Source organism: Cricetulus griseus, chromosome X (genome assembly GCF_003668045.3).
Source record: "Cricetulus griseus strain 17A/GY chromosome X, alternate assembly CriGri-PICRH-1.0, whole genome shotgun sequence".
NCBI lineage: Eukaryota > Metazoa > Chordata > Mammalia > Rodentia > Cricetidae > Cricetulus > Cricetulus griseus.
The window spans coordinates 99,379,602-99,403,417 of NC_048604.1; the positions used below are offsets into that span (position 1 = coordinate 99,379,602).

The 23,816-nt window shown below is 39.3% G+C and overlaps 1 protein-coding gene across 2 annotated transcripts in view; it reads left to right on the plus strand.

Annotated features, from left to right (window-relative positions):
• Pir (pirin) overlaps positions 1-23,816 on the plus strand; it is a 103,589-nt gene that overhangs the window by 51,253 nt on the left and 28,520 nt on the right. For both annotated transcript variants that reach the window (XM_027432673.2, XM_027432674.2), the window contains one exon: positions 12,090-12,174. In XM_027432673.2, coding sequence (XP_027288474.1) covers positions 12,090-12,174 — 85 coding nt within the window. The remainder of the gene's footprint in view (positions 1-12,089; positions 12,175-23,816) is intronic.

Here is a 23,816-nt window from a genome sequence, read left to right on the forward strand (position 1 = left end):
ACTTGTTTTCTTTCCTTTCCCAGTTTAGAATGAGTTAAGATAGACTGTGGAGCTGACCAGATGGGGATGCAGATATCATCCTCTTTTCCAGTCAAATGAGGATAAGACTGTATGGCATGAATCCAAGACTTTGGGGACTTTATTACTTCCCCTCCTCCATTGATCACAACCAAAATAATATAGGACAAGAGGTTCTCATTGATAGATGGGGATCATGTGCCCTCGTCTTATGGTCTGTGATCTATGACCAATTCAATCCCATACAATCAAGAAGTGGGGGAGAGAAGCAGGAAGGAAAGTGGAGAGAAAAGGGGTAATGGGAGAAAGATTGAGAATCTGTGTCTGCATTTTATGAGGTTGGTGTAGATGACCACTTGTTTGGGTGACTGGAAGCATTCTATGGAGGAAAATTGGATTGTTGCCTTATCAAAACTATACCTAGAATTATAGAGCCAACCTGCCAACAGTATGAGAGACACAAAAGAGTATGGACTGTGTGTTCAGACCTCAACTCTGTCATTTTAGTATCTTTGTAACCCAGGAAAGATTATTTTAAGTGATGTTCAGCCTTTATTCCTTCATCTGCCAAATGGAAATGCTATTACATAGTCCCTGAGTTAATTGAATGTAGCAGCACAGAGTGTACGTAGTAAAGAATGGCTCTCTTTCCTCTTATCTATATCTGTCTGCTCCCATATTCCCTATTGCAAGGTGTTACATCATGACAGACTTTACTGACAGCAAAGCTCTAGAACTTCTTAGCAAGTGAAACGAAAATGGCTAGCAGCCTCAATGTACTTATGAAGCACAAAGGCCTAATCAGAGCTCATAATGAAAGTAGCCTACAACTTAAAATTTCCTAATTTTTAAATAGCTGCTGAGAAAGGGAAAAATCTATTTACTTCAATTGATTGGCAGGCCCCTTGCCCAGGCATAGGTGGATAACACAAAAGGAATGATTCCGTTTTTTTTTTTGTTTTGATTTTACTTATTTTGTTTTTTCTTTTTTGTATATATAGAGAAGGAACATGAAGTTGGGTGGGTAGGGAGGTTAGAGAGATTTAGGAAGAGTTCGGGGAGGGGAAAGAATATGATCAAAAATAAATTGTATGAAAAACTTTTTTAAAGAAAAAAGACTTGGCAAATAATGCTAAATTATCACCACCTCTCCACTTTTAAGAATGTCATTTCAAATTTAATAATTGAGTAATATATTATACATGCATGTCCTTACTCTTTGAACCTCTTTTTTTCTTTTTTAAAATTTAATTAGAAACAAGCTTGTTTTACATGTCAACCCCAGTTCCCTCTCCCTCCCCTCCTCCCCTGCCCCCACCAGCCTCCTATCCCCACCCATTTTTGCTCCCCAGGGAGGGTGAGGCCTTCTATGGGGAATCTTCAAAGTCTATCATATCATTTGGAGCAGGGCCTAGACCCTCCCCCGTGTGTCTAGGCTGAGAAAGTATCCCTCTATGTGAACCTCTTTTTAAAAAAAAAAACATGTAAATATTTCTTATTGTAAACAATGATACAATAAGTAACTCAGTAATAAATCCTTTTTTCTGAGTTGTAAATCTTCACTTGGGACATTTTATTAGAAAAACCACCATAAACTCAAGAGATATGAGCATTTTAATACTCAGTATAATCTGCTACATTTCATGTGCTCAATAGCCATAAGCAGCTAAGTGTCTATTGTATTGAACAGTGTTTTGAATACTTTATGTTGTCAACTCTTTTGATCTTGATTTAACTTATGTTCTTTGGAAAAGGAGATGTAAGCAAATCCTATGCATACTTTGTCCTAGTTTTCTTTCTGTTTCTGTGAGAAAACATCAAGACCAAATGCAAGTTGCAGAAGAAAGGGTTTATTTCATCTTATGTATCTTAATCACAGTCAAGGGAAGTCAAGGCATGAACTCAAGGTAAGAACCTAGAGGCAGGAATTGAAGCAAAGACCACGAAGGACCACTTCCGACTGGCTTGCTCTCCAGACTCACATTCAGCTGCCTTCCCTGTACTTCTCAGGACTTCCTTCCCAAGGGTGGCACTGTCCACCTTGGGCTGAGTTCTCCCACACCAATCATCAATCAAGAAAATTCTCCACACTTGCCTATAGCCCAATCCAATGGAGGCATCTTCTCAAGTAAAGTGTGTCTTCCAAAAGGACTCTAATTTGCTTCAAGTTTACAAAAAGAATAACAATACAAAACAAAACAAAAACAAAAACCCAAAACCTAACCAGTATACACTTCCAGGGCAGTATGAACAAGGAAGAAAGAAGTGACACAGAGTCAGCTATGTGAATTGTCTATTTAAAAACAGTGTTTCAGAACTTTCTAAATGAGGGAGAACAAAAACTTTGCTTGTTGTACACATCTTCCAACCATTTTTTGGTCAGTGTTAGGCCTGTTGGGGGATAGGGATTCTTTGCCCTTCTGGTCTGTATTCTCTAGCCCCTTCAGGTAGCTTCTGACGAGACTAAAAACTGCATCCTGTGGTTTAGCTCTTCACTGAAGTCTTAGTGTGGAAGGATCCAGAACCTCAGTAGGTTAGTCAAGTCAAAGAGCTGTTGTGGCTTCCACCACTGCAGGGGCAATTGAGGTTATCAGAACATAGTGATCAGTCAGGAGGGTCTGAAGGAGTGGATGGCAACAGTGACAACACTGTAGTGGCAGCAACCAAGGACCCAGAACTACTGAAGCTGGGAGACCCAGAGAAGGCACATCAGGTGTCCAGTCATTCTGTCCACACGACAAAGAAGGATACTGACAAATTGCCCAGGGCTGCATATGTAGTGGATAACAGACTAGAAATTCTAACTAGATAGCCTTGTTTAAGAGGCTGATCCTCAGTTTACAATGGGTCCTTACCCATTCAGCTGGTACCAGCTGGTCCTTACCCATCCCAGTACCAGCCAAATTTTCAGCTAAGTGCGCACCTTAGCTGCTATGGAAGCTTTAAAGATAACCCTTGAGGAGAGGTGAATGTTGAAGGGCTCAGAGAAAAATCTCGACCCATGTGGAACTGTGCTAAGTAACAAACCACTTCCTGGTTGCCTGAGAATTCATGAACAGCTCCCTACCCTGAACTAGAAATAAACTGACCTCTTTCCCCAGGTTCCATCTCTTCAGCATATTTGGTGAGAGGTTTTTCAGTTTCTGAGAGATGTTGTTGAATGGCAGAAAATTTCTGCTCTATGTTTGATTTCTGCTCTATGTTTTTGAAACCATTGAATACTTGTTCCACTTTGAATGGGTTGGTGTGGTAAGGCTGGGGGTCTGGTGATTGATCAAGGAAGAGGCATCTTCATGATAGGCAGCAACACAGAATACCTATTTGGAAAGTGCTTGGGCCAGCTTGCATGGGTAGGGATCTCCCTCCCAGCTGAAAACCTTCCAGGGATAGTGGCATGAGGCCATCACCTAGAAGGGAAATAGAACAAGAAACTTCCTGGGTAAGTGATGAAAAGCAAAAGGGGGCCTTAGGTGGGTAAATGGTGTCACTCTCCAGTTGGGTGGAGCATTTGGATCCAAAGTTCTACAGCAGTGTGGAGATTTTTAGAGCTACAGGTAAGGGTTGGTCATGCTATTAGCTAGCAGTTGTTGGGCGCACTTTGGACAACAGATTCCGGGGATAGTTGTGCTGCACATAAAGTAGGTAGGTTCCAGGCAGCTGAGAATGCTTACTCAGAACACCTTTAAGGCTATTTGACATCTTAGAACTTGAGTTTGGCACAAGTGGATAAACAACATGGGAGGTCATTTTAGCCTGATGTACAGGGGACCATCACTACCCGATTTGTGTGATAGCCGAATAGGAACATTTCTATTAATTCTGCTTCCCCATTGTTGTAATAGAGTGTTAGAGAATTTGAATGAATTTCTTATGGCAGCAGATCTAAATTCCTGATCTAGTTTGATGCTTCTCAAAGCCAGCCAAGTCCTAGTTTAATCATCTTCTGGCCTCTTCATTTGAATCCAAATGCCAGGCAAAAATAAACCGATGAGATCAGTTCTCAAATTTCATTACTTCGTGGATGACAAAGTTGTAATCCAGCCAGGCACAAAGTGTTCCCCCAAGATCACACAGCTCATTGCAAAAAAAGGGCTTGACCCCAAATCAAGGTTCCTGAATTTTGCCTCACTTCATGTGAACATTACCCTCCTGTCACATCATTCAACCCTTGTGCATGAATTTGTTGGGCATCACTCTACTTTTAACTAATTTTCATGGAATAAAGCTTAAAACTGAATAGCTCTCTCCTTCAATACCAAAATGGTATTTTTGCAGATATCTGCACACATAGCCACTCCTGTCTGTGTCTGAATGTCCTGCAAGCAATCATAGAGGAGAAGCTTGTACCATGATGCATTTCCTCTTTATCTTACAGTGAGGGATCTTATCTACACAAAGGTATTAGTTCCCAGAGCCCAATGAAATCTTATCTTTGCCAAATAGTTTCTCATGTTAGATCTTGATGCACTTTCTTACAAGAACTCTTAAATTATTTTGGTAAATACCAAATGGAGCTAATACAGATTAGAAGAATACCATAATGCCCCATAAGGAATATTTTAGCATTGGATAATAGACTTGCTGACTCAATTTTGGAACTTACTGCCTCTGGACTAGAGACAAAGAATAGGAAGACTTCTTGTTGGCAGCTATAGGGGCAATTTGTAGTTTCTTTATACTGTTACTTTTATTGGGCTATGGATTATTTTTTCAGAAGGTGGAGCTTTTTCTCTTTGTCTGGGATTAAAATTCCAAGACACTGGAACATCTTCGTTTGCTGGGGTGGGGGGTGGGGGGGGGGTGGGGGGCAAGGATTCTGACTCAAAGAGTGAAGAAATCAAACTCCAGTTTCACAATGAACCTATTCCTGGTTAACTTCCAGGTCTATGAGTTTCATCAGCATCTTCTTCTCGTTCCCTTTAGTCCTCCTCTCCATACTCCTTCTCCCATAAATAAAAGGTGAGGAGAGGAGATAGAGTGTTACTGTTGATTAAGGGGCTTATTAGAAGATGATGATGGAGACTACAACAAAGAAAATTTCACTGTGCCCCACATTCTCAGATAGCTAAGAAGGTTGATGCTTAAACCTGCCTAGAATCCTTTATTGTCAACAGAGGTTAGATTGTTTTCTGGCCATCCCCGACTCCCACCCTGCACAGAGGCATTGGTACATAGTGGGAGAGTTCCTTGTTTTCTTTTTATGTAGCGCATCGGGTATATGTCAACTAAGATTACAGGGTTTTTGTCCTTCCCACGGTATTTTGGCAGTGAAGATGGGAACTAATCTCTGCTGCTTCATATCCAGAATTGTTCAATCAAGAATTCAGAAATCAGAGTGCTTTGGACTGGAGACAGAAGACATCATTTTGTTAAAGAGCATTGCTCTATTCTAAACAATGAGTTGGGGCTTTGTTTTAAATAAGGAGGAAAATCTACTCATCTTTTTACTCAAGCCTTGGAAGTATGGATCTCCATGTGGAGGCAGGGAGAAAAAGCGGTTGAAAGAAAACTGAGGAGCTGAGAGAGATGGACTAGATGATCCTGCAAGCTCCACATGTTCTAAACGACCTGTTCATTGGGCTCCTGAGCTAGTTGATTCACAACTGAGTTTCTCCACTGAGATGTCCCCATGTTGCCAGCAGAAACAGAGCCTATTTAAGATTGAGCCAAGTATATGTAGAAACTCAATAAACATAAAAGTACTGTAGATTATCATCTGAGGATGTAGCTCCATGCTAGAGAGCTTGCCTAGTGTGTTCAAGGCTCCAAGTTTGATCCTTAGCAGCAATGACAGGAGAGAGAGGTGAAAGACAAGAGAGAATGTTATAGGTTCTCAATCATTATTTTTTGAAAGAATTAATAGGTGAACTAGAGAGAGCAATATGTTGAGCACGCAGTTATTAAAAAGGGAACTATGAGGCTGGAGAGATGTCAGTTAATAGCACTAGCTACTCTTGCAGAAGGCCCAGGTTTGATTCCCAGTATCCACATGGTTGTTCACAATCATCTCCAATTCCAGTTCCAGGGGATCCAGTTATATCTTTTGACTTATGTGGGCACAAGGCACATAGGAGGTGCATGTAAATAGGTGGAGGCAAAACCAAAAATGCACATAAGGTAAAATAAATAAATCAACAGAAAGTTTTTTAAAAAGAAGTACAAGTGGACTAACTCAAACACATGAAGTACCTATTTCGTGCTTGATACTCGGTTGATAAAAGGAAAAATATATATGCACCCATAGAGAGGGTATATATATGTTCAATATATTTAATTATTCTTACATTAGCAATATTTAGTATTCTTTGTTAAATTGATAATATCATACAAACTAATTGTCAAATTGAAAGAGTATGACAATACCAGTTTTTGCCTTTTAAATTAAGGAAAAATAAGCTGGACAGTATTTTAATGAGATGGGTATTTTTTTACAGGTACTTACCAAATGACTTGACAAAAAATAATTTAGTTGAAAGTAAGCTAGTTACTATAATAAATGAACAAAATGATGCTTTACTCCAATAAAAAACATATATTTGTGTTAAAGAGACATTGCCTTTAAGCTTGTTTTCTTTTGTAGAAGTTGCAGGTACACACACACACACACACACACACACACACACACACACACACACACACACACAGGCTTCAAAAGTTTCCAGGCAGGTTATTTTGTTTTTATGTTTTTCCTCTTCAGCAAGTAATTCTTCTCCTTTATGTGTATAATGAGGGGTAAATATAAATGTCCATCTAGGAAGTTTGTTGGAATATATAACCCTCTAACAGCAGATTAGATGGGAAAAGTACAGAGTCTCAAAATTATCAAACCTAGAAAGGATGCTGACTAGCAGTGCATATTTTCAGCAAAAAAGGAAATAAAAGAAAAAATGTCTAACCAGATAATTGTGTTGACAAATTTGATTTAAGCTGGGTGTCTAGACTTGGAAACCCATAATTTCTGTAAGGAAAACATCTATAAGTGTGGTTAGAGGTTTGCATACAATAACATCATAAGCTGGCAATGGCATGCACACAAGCGTGTACACACACACACACACACACACACACACACACACACACACACACACACACACATATATATATATATATATATATATATATATATATATATATATCACATATCACAGTAGCCCAATAAGATGATTAGAGCCTAGGACAGTAACTGTTCTGCTTGCTTCTCTTACATAGTATTGGAGAATGCTAGTCCCTCATACAGCTACTTAGAATAATTCACTTACTTGAGTGGTTATAGTCAAATTGATAAATTTGATGCATGTTTTTAAAACTCACACAATAGTTCCCTAAAGGAATTGTGAACACAGTTATTACAGCTTTTTCATCAGCCATCAGATCTCTGACACTTGTTTTCAGTGAAGCAAAGCATGTTGGGAGAAGGGACAACACACAGAAATGAATAGCTGTCAAATGGGAAGGAATGGTGGTAAATGGAAGACACTTACTTTGCCACACTCCCAAAGAGAAAGGAAGCACTCTCCCTGTCCTGGGAAAATGGTTTTCAGCACATGGCTTCCATATGGGAGTAATTTCCATCTCCTAATTAAGATCAGATTTATAAATAAAAGTAGAGGAAGGAAGTCAGCCTGACAAGGGTATGATACTAAAAAGCCAGGATAAATGGGGAAGCCTTTGAAGGATGGAAAATGAAGGTAGTCGGGTTTGGAAGGAAGTGGTTTAATAGGCTTTGTTTTGTCTTGCTTGTTTAGGAATCATTATAGGAGTGTTTCCTGAGACTCATTAGGGGTTTAGTTCTGACATGTTTATATATAGAAGACCCCCCTGAATTGGCACTACGCTTGTTGTATATTAGAAAAATTTACCTTTTTTAACCTCTTCAGGTATATTGCTTATGTTCTAGAAGCTTCCTTGCATGACTCTCGGACAATAAGATTTTAAGTGATACAAAGCTAAACAATTTCAATTGAGAATTATGAAATGAAAAGAAAGGAGGAGGAATAGCTTTGGATTTCTGTGCCTTAATGGGCACTGGTGATTGCAGCCAAACAGAAAAAAAGAGGTAAAAGAAAACAATTTCACTGATGGAATTTAAGTTCTTTTTCTGTGTTTGTTCTGGTTTCTTCAAGAATTTTATTCAGGTTTCCTTTTTTCTTTTTTTCTTTTTGGTTTTTCCAGACAGGGTTTCTCTGTATAGCTTTGGAGCCTATCATGGAACTTGCTCTGTAGACCAGGCTGGCCTCGAACTCACAGAGATCCATCTGCCTCTGCCTCCCAAGTTCTGGGATTAAAGGCTTGCTCCACCAACACCTGGCTTATTCAGGTTTTCACTGAGCAGTTTATCTTAATCCTGCTGAAGACACACAACAAATAGTTCAGTTTTAATCGGGGGCAGGGGAAAGAATGATCTAGGTGAATTCTCTATGCTTTGAGTAACTACTCATACCTTAATGCACATAAAAATACACAAAACCAGAACATAAGGACACAGTGTGCCTATTGGTGTAAATAAAAACAGTAAATTCAGATTTTCTCAAAGTGCATTTGAGATTGGCATTACTGTCTTGAAGTTGAATAAACACAATTTACTTTTGCTATTTTAACTGAGTTCCCAGAGACATGAGACATTAAAAACAAGATTAATTGCTTTCCAAACACACACACCTGTATGTATCTATCTATATATAGAAATAGATATAGATGTACATATATATATATATATATATATATATATATATACTTATGGAATTAAAGAATAAAATGTACATTTAAATTTGGGCGAGTGGGCAATTGGTTGTTCACAGAGTGTGATATCCTTCAACCAATTTTCAATACAAAAGAATTTTAGAATTGAAATTACATTTTAGACTTGACAAAAGCACCTTTAAAATGAATATGAAATTTTCCTTTAGTCCCCTTCTCACTGTAAAGTAATAGGATGTGTGTGGCTTTGTAAAGCCTCTCTCTTACTCCTATTCCAAGTTTTCAAATGAATCCATATAATGAATACAAAACGCTGTGTGTGTGTGTGTGTGTGTGTGTGTGTGTGTACATGTTTGCATGCATCTGTGTAGTTGCATCTTAGAGAGGTAAATTACTGTTTTCTTATAGAATGGATTATATTGCAATGATAGAAAAAGGAAGAAAGAAAAGAAAATGAGATAGCCTTTTACTTAGGGCAAAGCTACTGAGTATACTTGAGGGTGAGGATAGATCAAGTTAGCCAATGGATCCCGACTAACTGCCCACACCTCTAGTTGCCCTTCTTCATCCCAGCCATTCTCTCTTCTCTACAACCCTAATGCCTGAAATCAGAAGTGAAATTTAACAGTTACAGCATGGAGAAGGATATTCATTTTCTAGTGGTGAACTTCAAGCCTTGAATAGACTTAAACCCCAGCTAAGCCTCCAGACAAGGTTCTCTGATGAGTGAATGCAACCTAAAGAAGATGAGCACTTTGCTAATGACTGGGGCAGAGCAATACTAAACAACTCCTGCCTCCCAGCTTACTATGTCCAAGTTCTGGGATCATGCTAGTGAAAATTAAGCCAAGGCGTAGGGAATCTGCTACTGAGGCAGAGGTTGGGAAACATACTTAAGCCAAACTAGGAACTTTTGAAAGAGTTCAGTGCTGCCTGAGCAGAGGGGTCATCTGATGCTATGTAAATTTCACCCTTGATCTTTTAAGAGGTAACTTTAGAAGTCTTTTTTGGCTGAAAACAGTCTCTTTCCAGATGGTACCTTACACACCTAATGACCCTAGACAACCGGATCTGGTGTTCCCCGTGTGTTGCCCTTGTTTCATGTATACTTCAAACTCTTCAGATTGCTTGTAAATCTTTAGCTTCAAGTTGCACTTGATGTCACTGGGCTTTCTGGTTTCATTTAGATATGTACAGGGGGATTTGTTGTTCCAGTCTTTGAAGCTGAATGAGTGCAGTTTGACCTTCCACACCACGTAAAACCAGAACATCTGAAAGCCTAAGGCTTCTCTAGGAAACATTCATAGGAGAGAAAAAATCCTTTGTTTTTCCTCATGATTCAAAATTTGATGCGTACACATTCTTTGACCATACTAAATTCATTTGTCCTGAAGACAGGCAGGTGGCTACATATAGGCAAAGATATTAATGAATACCTTATGTATAGTGTCAGTGAATATATGGTTACACTTGGGATTTTCCATTGTGAAACATCTTTCAATCAAGGTCTGTTAAACATTTGCTGTATGACAGACATTTTGGATTGGTCCTGGAGATTCAGTGTTGAAAAAGCAGAAATGTCCATATGCAGTTTCCATAATCTCCCAAATCACATCCTTATCAAAGGTACTGAAAATTTCTGGACTCTAGATTCTCTTTTATGTCTATGTACAAATTTATGTTTTTAATATGATGTTTTTACAAACATGAAATATATATATATATATATATATATATATATATTATATATATATATAGAAAAGTTCACAAATCAAGAATACAGCTTGGAGAATTTTTACCAAGTAAACATATTCTTGAAACAAGCAGCCAGACCAAACAGCAGAACACTACAATCCCCTGGGATCTTGCTTTTTTTTTCCTTTTTGAATATCCTTCTTAGCCTTCCAGTTAACCTTCTTAAAGACTTTTCCTGACTTCTGACATCATGTGCAAATTTTGCCTTGTTCTGAACTTCATAGGTATGGAATCTGCCTTCATTTGCTCAATTTTATGCTTGTATGATGTCTGAGTTGTTGCATATGTTTAGGTTTATTTATTATCCTTACTAGTCCACTGTTAAATTGTGTTATAATCCTTTTATCTAGTTTGTTGTTACATATTTGTGGAAAATAGTCCTGATGTTGATATTTCCTTGTTGGTGCTATTAAGATTCCCGTATGTATCTTCTGGAAAACATTTCTACTGGGAATACACTTTTGAGTGGGATTATTAGGTCAAAAGTTATTCTTGTATTCATCTGGGCTACATGTTAACAAGTGTTCGCACTGAATTATAGTTCCAGCAGCTGTATTTGAAACCTGCCAGTCACTCTATGTTTTTGCCAAGCTCAGCATTATATTCTTCATTTTCATGTTCATTTTTAAGTAAAAAAAGTTAAAATCCAATTGTCACTGGGACTTTGTGTGAGCAATGAAACATCGTAAAGTTTATAGCAAGTATTAATCCCTTAGACTTTCATCTGTGCCCACTATTCAGGATGGCATCATATTGAATTACCAACTCTGTTGAGCTATTATGAAATCAAAACCACTGTTTACACTAGAAAACTTGAAGATGTTTGCTTTACTTTGGGGTTGAGCTTTTTTTGTTGTTGTTAAACCATCAGTGGTTGATCACTTTCCCCCACCCCCCATCCGCAAAAGGTTCTAATGAGGAAAAGTAATACACATTTCCCTTGTTTGAATTTCAAAATGAAAAGGGCTTTGTCAAATCCTGTGGAATAAACATGCAGTTGGGTATGAGATGACTTTCTATATCAACTATAAGGCTAAAAGTGACAAAATTGGGACAATTATAGTCCAATATGAACCATAGTACTGGGCCCTTGGAGTTGTAGGGAGATAAATGCAATATTGAAATTAGCTTGCCGATTATATTGTAAAGCCAGGAGGAAGTGTAAATATAATGGGCCCAGGCCCACTCCTACTGTAGAAAGGCTCAGCTGAAGGAAGGAATCTTACCCTAGGACCAAGGAAATGGCCTAGCAGATAAAGGTGCTTGCCATGCACACTTGGCAACTTGACATTGGACCCCCAGAATCTATGTAAAGGTCAGACACAGTAGCACATGTCAGTTATCCTAGCATTCTTGTGGTAAGATGGGTGTGGATGCAAGAATGGCCTGAAAGCTCAAGGGCCAGCTAGCCTGGAGTATCTGGAGCAGTGGCAAACAAGAGAGATCCTTCCTTAAGCAAGGTGGGAGATGAGGACCACTACTGAGGCTTTCCTCTGACCTCTGCACACACACTGTGACAAGCACATGGCCACCCCCCCAACAGAGCATACATACACAATAAATATTTTTAAAGAAACTTATTCTTAGAAAACTGTTGATGATCTCCTTTTCCTTTTCAGTCTAAAGTTTACACACGCACGCCCACCTTATATCTGGACTTCAAGTTGGACCAAGGAGCAAAGCATTCCCAGCCTATTCCTAAAGGTATGACGGGTTCTGGAATTTGGTAGCCATGTCAGAAAAAAAAGAAAAACAATCGAATCTAAGCGCAAGCAGCAGCTTTCTTGGGATTGTAAACTTCTACGTGATATTTTAGGAACTTTATGTTTAAATTAGCCAAGACTGCCAGTGAATGCTTCCATAGAATAGGTGCCAAATGCAAAAGCTTGACGCTTTTCCTGCCTGCTCTCCGACATACAATTAATTGGATATTTAATCCCACGTATTTATTTGTAGTATCAATGACATTGGCTGTCTATATTCAGACATACTAGGTATCAACTTACGCAGCTTGTATTTTATTATGAAGTTACTTAAATCAAGGTTAACTCTTCTCTTTTTTTTTTTGGTCACCATTTTTCTAGGTCAAATTCCATTGCAGCTCCAAGAAGTGTCTAAACTCATTTTAATTGGATGCTTTATTGCATCAAATAATCCTTGAAATGTGTGGCCCATTGGCTGTGTTCCAGACATGTTTAGTTTATCATATTTGACGGTGTTGTTACTCATGGTAAAGTGATTTGACGTGGGTTTCTGGGTTGTGTTTGGCTTCTGGCATAAGCAGTCTAATTTACTGTTGACTTGCTTGTGTCATTGCCAGACTAATTGGATAGAAATGGAAGCACACATTGCTACCATCCCACCTCGGATACCAAGAAAATGCCTGTGCCCCAAGGGAAACACAGTTAAGGGAGAGCCTGGATACATTTTTCCTGAACCCTATCAGGTTTTATCTGAATTCTTTCCCATAAATAGCATTAGAATCAATTTTTAGCATCTTTCTTTCCTTTGGGCTAGGCACGTTTCAGTTGGGTTGTGCTAATCTCGCAGAAAACAGATGTTTCATGCAGTGGTGATTTGGAAGATGGTTGATATCAGGAATTGAGCCTGACGATGCATCATTTACCAAGAATCCAATCTGTCCAGTTTCTGACAGTACTAGATTTCTTTTGCATTGGCCACACATTTTTCCCATTAGCTCTTGGCTAAAATAAGAATCAGTAGGGTCCATTTTTTTTGCATGGTGACTTTTAGCATCTCTTGCAAGGAAATCTGATTTTCTTGCTGTAAATTGATGTGTCAACAATATTGTTAGCATTCATCATGAAGGGCATAAATTTGCAGTTCTAGGAAAATATCAGTCTTTTCCAAGAAACTTATACCTTCTGATGTTCAGGACCCCTTTTTCTACTGACTGTTTTCTCCATCTTTCTACATAGCATCTCTGCTTCTGGGTACTTTACAGCATGGTTTGGAGTGTTAATTATGGAAAATTGTTAGGGTGTGGGAAAGTTTCCATTCAGTGAACCTTTTCCTTCTTTTATAACTTTTCTTTATGGTGTAGATAAATTGATAACAAAACTATCTTCAGACAATGTATAGTACCACTCTAGTAGGCAGAATAATGTCCTCCCTCCCTCATGATGTTTATGTAATAACTTCCAGGACCTGAAACTGGGTTATAACAAAGGGGAGTTTGCAGCTATGTATGGTGGAGCTCGCTTATAATTCCAGATCCTAAAAAGTATAGGCAAATTAAAGGTCACCCTTGGCTACATAGAAAATTGGAGGTCAGTCTAGGCTACATGAGACCCTGCCTCAAAATGATAGCAAAAAAGTGCCATGTGTGTTAATGAAGGCCTGTAATCATGGTAGTCAGGAAGTAGACACAGTAGCAGGAGGATCAGGAGTTTGAGGGCATCTCACCTACATGGCGAATGCAATGCCAGCTTGAAATACTTGAGACTCTGTCTAAAAGAAAGGAGGGGGACTTTGCAGCTTTGAGTAAATTAAGGCTCTTGAAATGGACTGTTCTTTGGTTTCAACCTGTGTTGCTACTGGAGTGGAAGGTTGTGTCTGGGGGAGGTTAGATCTTGAGGGATGTGCCCCTAAAGATGATACGGAGGCCCTGGATTCTCCTCTTTCTTTCTTTCTTTCTTTCTTTCTTTCTTTCTTTCTTTCTTTCTTTCTTTCTTCTTTTCTTTTTGGCTGCTATGAATCAAGAAGCTAGTTCTGCCAGTAATGTTTGCCATGTTGCCTTACTTCATATAAGCCCAGGAGCAACTTGGCCAACTGGTCATGGACTGAGACCTCTACAGCATGAACCAAAGTCAACTTTTCTCTTTTTCAGCTGATTGCCTTAGGTATTGCTCCAGGAATGGAGCCCAACTAATGATGAGAGGTTAGTCCGGGTAATCCAAGTGGGCATGCTGTCGTCATCAAAGTCTATATAAATAGAAGAGGATATCAGGGAAATCAGAGCAAAAGGAGCTATTACGTAGAAGCAGACTGATGTCAGTATGATTCTTGCAGTAATAGTGGGAAACAAAGATTATCATCTGAAACAATGTCACTATAAATTGGCTTCTGTGTTTGCCTTGGAATGAATAAAAGAGGAAAAGAGCCACCTCTTTCCCATTCAATTTAAAAAGTGAATTTCAAAACGATTGGTTTAAGGATATAAAACTGCAGTTGGACAAGAGGTATGGACTCTCTGAAGTCTTGAGGTATACTGAGAGCATGATAAATATGGTTGATAAAAATGTGCTATATTTTAAAAGTTGTGAGATAGTATATTTTAAGTGTTCTCAAAACAAAAACGACGAATATGTGTGATATAACATGTTAATTGGTTTAATTTAGCCATGCCATTGTGAACATACTGTATTCTGTGTCATAATTGTGCATGACTTTATTTATGAGCTAAATAAATGAATGGAAAAAAGTGAATTTCAACATGTTGTATTAGTAAATCACATTAGGGTGTTTTTAGGGAATTATTATTATTATTATTATTATTATTATTATTATTATTACTATTATTATTATTATTTTGGTTTTTCGAGATAGGATTTCTCTTTGGCTTTGGAGCCTGTCCTGGAACTAGCTTTTGTAGACCAAGTTGACCTCAAACTCACAGAGATCTGCCTGCCTCTGCCTCCCGAGTGCTGGGATTAAAGGCATGAACCACCAACTCCTGGCTAGGTAATTATTTTTGATGTAGGTAATATGTTAGTATAAATTTTGCTGTTGTAATTTTTGTCATTAAAACTTTTCTTTTAGCATTTCCTAATACATTACTTTATTTCATAATGGAACACTCCATATTTTTTTCAAAAGGATAACTAAGGTTTGTGGCTCAAAAACACTTGGCCACAGCATTTTGCTTGTTTTGTAGTGTTTGATGATGATGATGATGATGATGATGATGATGATGATAACATGCACTAGGTTCTTCAGGTAAGATATCAGATAATTCCTGCCCCACGTCCCTAGTAACTCAGTTCATTTTTCATATTTTGGACATTGTGATTTTGAAAATCTTAGTAGAAATACTAAACATTAATACCAGACTATATAGTTTATCTTCAGGTGAATCTTATTGTACAAGTTACCTATGTGGATGTATAACAAACCAACCTGGAACTTAATACTTTAAGACAATTTGTATTATCTCCTATCATGGTTGTGTCCTCCGGCCCAGGCACTATTACAATGCTATAACGAAGATGCCATCCACCATCTTTGTCATCCTTAGCTGCACTGGGAAGGTGACCCTTCCAAACTCACACTCATGTGATTGTTGGCAGGGTTCTCTGTTCCTTGCCACATGGGCCTCATCATAGGATGGTTCACAGGACTTCTGACTTCATCAATGCATTCATGTGAGAGATCAAAAGAGAATGAGCAATCCCAGAAGCAATGCCCTGTAATTTTTGCTATACTAGCCAGAAGTAAGCCGCCAGGTGCTGGTCACATTCAGAAAGATGGGTTTGTGTTGTTATTATTATTATGACAACAGGAGGAATCATGGGATCATCATATAGTTCACCACTGTGTTGGTTTTGTTTAATTGTCAATATGCAACAACCTGAAATCCCTAGGAAGAGAGGCTCAATGACAAGTTTTCTAGATCAGGCTGGTCTGTGGGCATGTCTGTGAGGGATTGTCTTGATTGTTAATTGAAGTGAAAAGATCTATCCTGAATGTGAGCAGCACCATTTCATGGACTGAGCCATGAGCTCTGTAAGAACAAAGAAAGCTAGCTCATAGCAAGCAAGCAGGCAAGCAGACAGGCAGCATAAATGTATTCATTTGTCTTTGGTCTTGACTGGGTAAGATGAGACTAGAGTTTTAAGCTTTGCTTTGAAACATCCCTGAAATGATGGACTGTAACCTGGAATTGTAAGCCTAATAAATCTTTTCATCTCCAGATTGCTTTTGGTTAGGATATTTAACCACAGCAACAGAAATGAAATTAGAACAGTCATGCTACAGCTTCTGCTTCTGTGCAAAGTGTACTACAGTTTTCATATGGTCAGTAGATAAAACATGAGTAGTGATTCCCACTCCCTTTAATTTCTGACTTTTTTCCATACTGAGGCCGGAACCCAGAACCTCATGGATGTTAAACAAATGTTTTACCACCGAGCCATACCCCCAGCTCATTATGATGTTTTTAATGATTTGCAAAAGCCTAGAGAAACACATGATAGGGGGTGTCTCAGAGTTCTTGTCTGTCTTCTTACAGTTTCTCTGTTGTTAAAGAGGAACCATAACCATGACTAATACATGTAGAACTGTACATTGGAAGGAGTTGTTAAAGAGAAAGTGTGATTTTTTTGTTCACTATGTCAGATACTCAGCTTGTCCTGTAACATGTCTGTAATGATTGTCTTGCTTGTTAATTGAAGTTAATTAAGTGAATTAAGTATTCTAAATCACTGTTACTAAGTAGAGAGATTGGCAAAGTGCTTAGTAGTAGTACATTAGACTACTTGATCTTAGTTTCCCTCCAAGTTATGATATACATTTAATTGTTATGGATATAAATCAATTAGTCTTCCAAACATTGATAAATATAGATCTGAGGCAGTTGTAAACTTAGCAAGAAATTTTATATTATTTTACTTTGGGTGAGCTGTATGTCCTTTTCATATTGATTTATAGCAACTCTGTATGTTCTGAGGTTTAGTCATCATCATTTGCATTATAAATATCTTCTCCTTTATAACTCTCATTTTCTGTACTATTACTCTATTGTAATAAATAAAAATTGTCTTGAGTTTACAGATCTGTTCCTTAATAGTCACTCTGTGGTTTCTTTAATCATCATCCCCAAACCCAAGGTCATGAAAATGTTCTCTGGGTTACTAGGTATTTTGTTGCTTGTCTTTTGTGTTGGTGTGTTTACTTTTCTGGAATTAGTTTTCTTTTAAAATTTTTTTCTTTGCAGTGGTAGGGTTGAAACCCAGAGACATATGTCTGCTCTACCACTAAGACACATCCCCAGCCCCTCTTTTTAAAATTATTTTCAATTGGCCAGTAAATTAGTGTTACTTCTTCGTGTGCAACATGGTGTTTTAAAGTATAGATACACTGTATACTCACTAAATCTAGATACCTAACATATTACTACCTTACATAGTTATTTTAATGATTTAAACAGAACATTTTTTTTGTTTTGTTTTGTTTTGTTTTTAGGCAGATGCAGCCCTGGCTGTCCTGGGACTCACTATGTAGACCAGGCTGGCCTCAAACTCACAGAGATCCACCTGTCTCTGCCTCCAAAGTGGTGGGATTAAAGGCATGCATTACCATACCTAGCATAGAATTTTTTTTGTTTTATTTCACATGTATGAGTGTTTCGACTGTACTATGTATGTATATATGTATGTACGTACATATGTATGTATATGTACCACATGTGTACCTTGTATCTGTGGACATCAGAAAAAAAGCATTGCATCCTCTAGAATTGGAGCCACTTGTTGGGTTCTGGGAACTGAACCCGGCTTCTCCACAACAACAATAGTACTCTTTTTTATTTTTTTAATTTTATTTATTTATTATGTATACAACATTCTGCTTCCATGTATATCTGCACATCAGAAGAGGGTACCAGACCTCATAACGGATGGTTGTGAGCCACCATGTGGTTGCTGGGACTTGAACTCAGGACCTCTGGAAGAATAGTCGGTGCTCTTAACCTCTGAGCCATCTCTCCAGCCCAACAATAGTACTCTTAACCACTGAGCTATCTCATAGCACTAAAGATGACATTTTTTTGAGAATTTACAGTTAGTAATTTTAGTACCATATTATAAAAATAAGTATCCTGAACTTGTACCATTGAACTGAAATTTTCTTTTCTTTTTTTTTTAGGAATTTATGTTTATTATTATGTCTAATATTTATAAATACTTTTTGTAAATCAGAGAGGAAGCTATTAAGCACATGTTGCTGAGGTGGGGTCATTCTTAATACAAAACTAAAATTATGCATTTTTTGATCTATAACTTACATACATCATGCCAAAGTTAAATGTATTACCCTAGGTCACATAGCTGGAAACAGTTTAGTTAGGACTAGAATACTACTAAAGTCCAAAATTCACACACCCATTGCCCCACAATGTCACTTCACTTCAATTTTGTTCATTGAAAAAAAAAAGGCCTGTTAAGATCCCCCAGTAGAAAGTTTTCATTTCTTTTTTTCCAACTTTTTTATTCGAATTAAAAACAGGATTGTTTTACATGGCAATCCCAGTTCCCTTCTCCCACCCGTCCTCCCCTACTGCCCCCCCAACTAAAACCCTATCTATCACATATCCTTTCTGCTCCCCCTGGATGGTGAGGCCTTCCAAGGGAGTTATCAGTGTCTATTGTATCCTTTGGGATAGGGCCTCGGCCCACCCCCATGTGTCTTGGCTCAGGGAGTATTCCTCTATATGGAATGGGCTCCCAAAGTCCACACCTATGCTAGGGATAAGTACTGAAATACTACAGGAGGTCCTGTAGATTTCCGAGGTCTCCTCACAGAAACCCGTGTTCCTTAGGTCTGGATCAGTCCCATGCTGGTATTCCAGCTATCAGTCTGGGGAGCAAGAGTTCCCGGATGTTCAGGTCAGCTGTTCCTGTGGGTTTCACCAGCCTGGTCTGGACCCCTGTGCTCTTCACTCGTCCTTCTCTGAATCTGGGTTCCAGTTCAGTTCAGTGATTAGTTGTGGGTGTCTGCTTCTACTTCCACCAGCTGCTGGATGAAGGCTATAGGATGGCATATAAGTCAGTCATCAATCTCATAATCAGGGGAGGGCATTTAAGGTAGCCTCTCCTCCGTTGCTGAGATAGTTAGCTGGTGTCATCTTTGTAGATCTCCAGACATTTCCCTAGTGCCTGATTTCTCTGTAAACCAGAAATGTCTCCCTCTATTATGATATCTCCATTCTTGTTATCATCTATTCTTCCCCTGACTCAGACTTTCTGCTCCCTCATGTCCTATGCATCCCTCTTTTTCTCCCCTTCTCATTCTCCTAGCTCCCTCTCCCCTCTTCCCGTGCTCCCAATTTCCTCAGCAGATCTTGACCCTCTCCCCTTCTCCAGGGGACCATGTATGTCTCTCTTAGGGTCCTCCTTGTTTATTAGCTTCTTTGGCAGTGTGGATTGTAGGCTGGTAATCCTTACTCTATGTCTAAAATACGAATATGCATGAGTACATACCATGTTTGACTTTTTGCAATTGGGTTACCTCGCTCAGAATGGTTTCTTCTAGATCCATCCATTTTCTTGCAAATTTCAAGATTCCATTATTTTTTTTCCCCGCTGAGAAGTACTCCATTGTATAAACGTAACACATTTTCTCTATCCATTCTTCGATTGAGGGGCATCTAGGCTGCTTCCAGTTTCTGGCTATTACAAATAGTGCTGCTATGAACATTGTTGAACAGATGTCTTTGTTGTATGAATGTGCTTCTTTTGGGTATATGCCTAAGAGTGGAATTGCTGGATCTTGTGGTAGACTGATTCCCATTTTCTTGAGGAGTCGCCATACTGATTTCCAAAGTGGCTGTACAAGTTGGCACTCCCACCAGCAGTGGAGAAATGTTCCCCTTTCTCCACATCCTCTCCAACATGAACTGTCATTGGTGTTTTTGATTTTGGCCATTCTGACAGGAGTAAGATGGTATCTCAGAGTTGTTTTGATTTGTATTTCCCTGATGGCTAAGGATGTTGAACACTTTCTTAAATTTTCTATCCTTCAATGAAATTGTTTTTAATGCATGGATGTAGAACTACACTTTTTAAAAAATGTGGAGGTGCATGCATTTAATCCCAGCATTCAAGGACAGAGGCAAATGTTGACCACCTTAAATGCCATCCTAGAGCCTTCATCCAATAGCTCATGGAAACAGAAACAGAGATCCACAGCTAAGCACTAAGCCCAACTCCTGGAATCCAGTTGTAGAAAGAGAAGAGGGATGAGCAAAGGGGTCAAGACCATGCTGGGGAAACCCACAGAAACAGCTGACCTGAACAAGGTCTGACAACTGGTGAACCAACATAAGACCAAACCAGGCCCCCTGAACAGCCTTCATCCAGTGGTTGATGAAAGCAGAAGCAGGCACCCACAGCTAAACACTGAGCCATACTCCTGGAATCCAGTTGTAGAGAGGAAGGAGGGATGAGCAAAGCAGTCAAGACTGTGCTGGAGAAACCTACAGAACCAGCTGACCTGACCTCGTGAGAGAACATGGACCCCAGTCATAAAGCTGGGGAACCAGCATTGGACCGAACCAAGCCCTCTGAATGTGGGTGCCAGTTATGAGGCCTGGGCAGGCTATGGGATCTCTAACAGTGGAACATGTATTTATCCCTAGTGTACAAATGAACTCTGGGGACCCATTCCCTATGGAGAGATACTATTTCAGCCCAGATACACGAAGGAGGGCCTAGGCCCTTGCCCAAAAAAATGTGGCAGACTTTGATGATCCCCCATGGAAGGCCTCGCTGTCCTTGGGGAGTGGGTGGGGGTTGGGTTGGGAGGGGTGGTAGGGGGCATGGGAGGATGGAAGGGACAGGGAACGGGGGATTAATATGTGAAATGGTTGTTTTTAAATAAGGTAGAAGAAAGAAAGAAAGGAGACAAAGGCAGGAGGATTCTCTGAGGAATGTGAAGTCAGCCTAGGCTAGACAGTGAATTTGAAGGCAGCCTGAGCTACTTAGTGAGGCAATGTCTAAAAAATAAAGGAAGCAGGAAGAAGGATTCTGATGCAGGCTCTTGGGATCATGGTGGCTTTGGGGTCTGGCAAACAGCATAATCCTAAATTTGGGGATGGGTATAGTCTCTTCTTAGCCCCATTGCCTTCTCTCTTTTCTTCTACTTAACTGACTTCTGTTTAGGAATTTGGTGGGTCAGCAGGCCATGTTTTTTACTTCTGCCACATACTGCATGAGAGTAGCTGTAAATTCACTGGAATTATGAACTCTTAATGAAGACACGGAGAAAAATGGTCTGGCTTAAGCCAAGGAATGTAGGCTGAGGAAATCTCTCACTAGGGATATTTTTAAGAATCAGGAACCTCCCTGGAAATAGAGCAAATGCAACAGAAAATGATTTACATATTTAAAAACCATGTTGTACATTTGTTTTGTGTTTGGCTGAAGGACTTGTGTGTGTGGCTGACTTAACTGTCCTAGGGGACTAGAAGAAAAACATGATCTTCATCTCACCACATTTTATTTGTGATTTCCCAAGGGAAGGAAAGATCTTCCTAGCTGCAAAAAGACAGAAGGGTGGCCACCATATTTGTGGACACAAGGAAATGTAGGCTATGTGACCTCTGATAGAATGACAAAAACTTGAGGGTGGCATCAACTCCTAATGCATGGCATAAAAGTGAGAGGAGAGTTGAAGGAAGGAAGAATGACATGAAAAGTACACAGGGGACAGCCCTTGGCTGATGCAATCCTGCTTTTAGCAAGAAGGAATTGGAACAAAATGTTTCTTCTTAAACATATTGATTGCATTCATTTCTCCTATTTAACACTTACTTTCCTTTTGGCAGCCCCAAGAAACAGTGCTCCCTATAAATGAAACAAAGCTTGATAGCATGTGTAGGTGGATGTCTTACTGTTGCACTAGATCTAATGCTCTGTGCTTTCTACCTAGCTACATGAACTGTGTTATACTGAGCTGTGTTACACTGTGTGTCCTAGTAGATTACTTTAACAAGCAGCAAAGACAGGTGAATGCATGTAGAAGCACACACTTTGTCCTTCTGGGTTTGGTCATAAAACGATTTTCAAAGGAAAGAAAACAGACTCAAGTGACTACTGCAGACTACTGTCTGGAGAGTGAAGCTGTCAGTGAAGGAGAAATGAGATGGAGACGAGTTAAAAGATCCAGACATAAAAACTTCAACTGAGCAACTGAGAGTGGAGAGGTTTTGTCAGTTCTAGAAATAATCACCTTTTAACTTCCTTGGATGTATTAAGGGAGGATTGATTGTACGAACAAAAACACATTCATGATGATGGAACACCCTGCAGGCTTTCCTTAAGGATGAGTTACTGCTTCGTGTTTTGACACGGAAAGATGTTTAAAAGACAACATTGAGTTTCTTCTAATTTTGAAGCAAATAATATGCAGTACATAAAAGGAAAAAGTCCCCCAAAGTACAAATATCAAATTACTCACCGTTTATGATGGGGTAGTTCTGAGAATTACAGAAAGGTTTACAGTTTAGATGGTCCATGCTTTGGTATTCTTGAAATAACATGTTAACTTTTTTCTCAAGATAACAGAAATAAAGCCGTTTGCGCTTAGAAGAAGAAATGTTAACCATTTTCAATCCAAACTTTTTTTATGCTGAGAGGAAAGGGATTTGGTTGTAGACTAGAATTCTAAATTAGGCTAAATAGGAATAGAACGGATCATCCATTAGAGAGAAACAAAGGCCCTTGCAGAGCCAGGCTGTGCACACAAGAATGGGGCTACAGATAAACGGCATGTGTTTTCCTCATCTCCAAGGGACTTTCTAGCCTCACATTGTCCCACTTGAATACCAGTGCCTGTACCATCTTGCTACTTGCATTTGCAACCACAACATGCACCAATGATGCATGTTCAGTAAATGGTGGGAGACTAAATGAAGGAGGAAGCAAGACAGCATTGCTCTCAAATGCCTTAGATTCATTCTAGTAAAATCTTGGGAAAAGCCAGAATTAGTGGCGTGTGTTTGAAATGCTAGCACTGGGGTGGCAGAGACACACAGATCCCTGGGACTTGCGGGCAAGCCACCCGTGTCTTACCTGTGAGCGCCAGGTCCCAGTGAGAGAGCCAGTATCAACAAGGTGGATGGCTCCTAAGGAAGGACACCTGAAGTTGACCTCTGGCCTCTATATGTCCGTGCACACACGTGCACCTTCACAGGTGTATGCATCTGCACATTGCACAAGCACACACATACACACAAGAAAACTAGAAAAACATAAAACTGTGGAATAGGAGAAGGAAAAGGTCTCTCCTGGCCTGACTCAGTATGTTTATTTGGCCATCATTCAAATTTTCTTAATGGCTCAATTTATATTGAAGTTTACCAGTTCATTTTCCTTTGGTGCCACTATTGTATCTCAGCCCATTTACCATCATAACCACACCCTGAGAGTCTCTTTGCTCTCCCTGTTCCCTGCTTCACTGGACTTGGTCACTGTATCACCAACTCCCAAACAAACTCCGGTCTGATGCCCACCATCCATCCATGAATTCCATCGCTTGATCTTTCCACAGAACAGATATGGAGTGACATTCTCATCTATTCTGAGTTTGCCGTTTCCGGGGTCATTTCT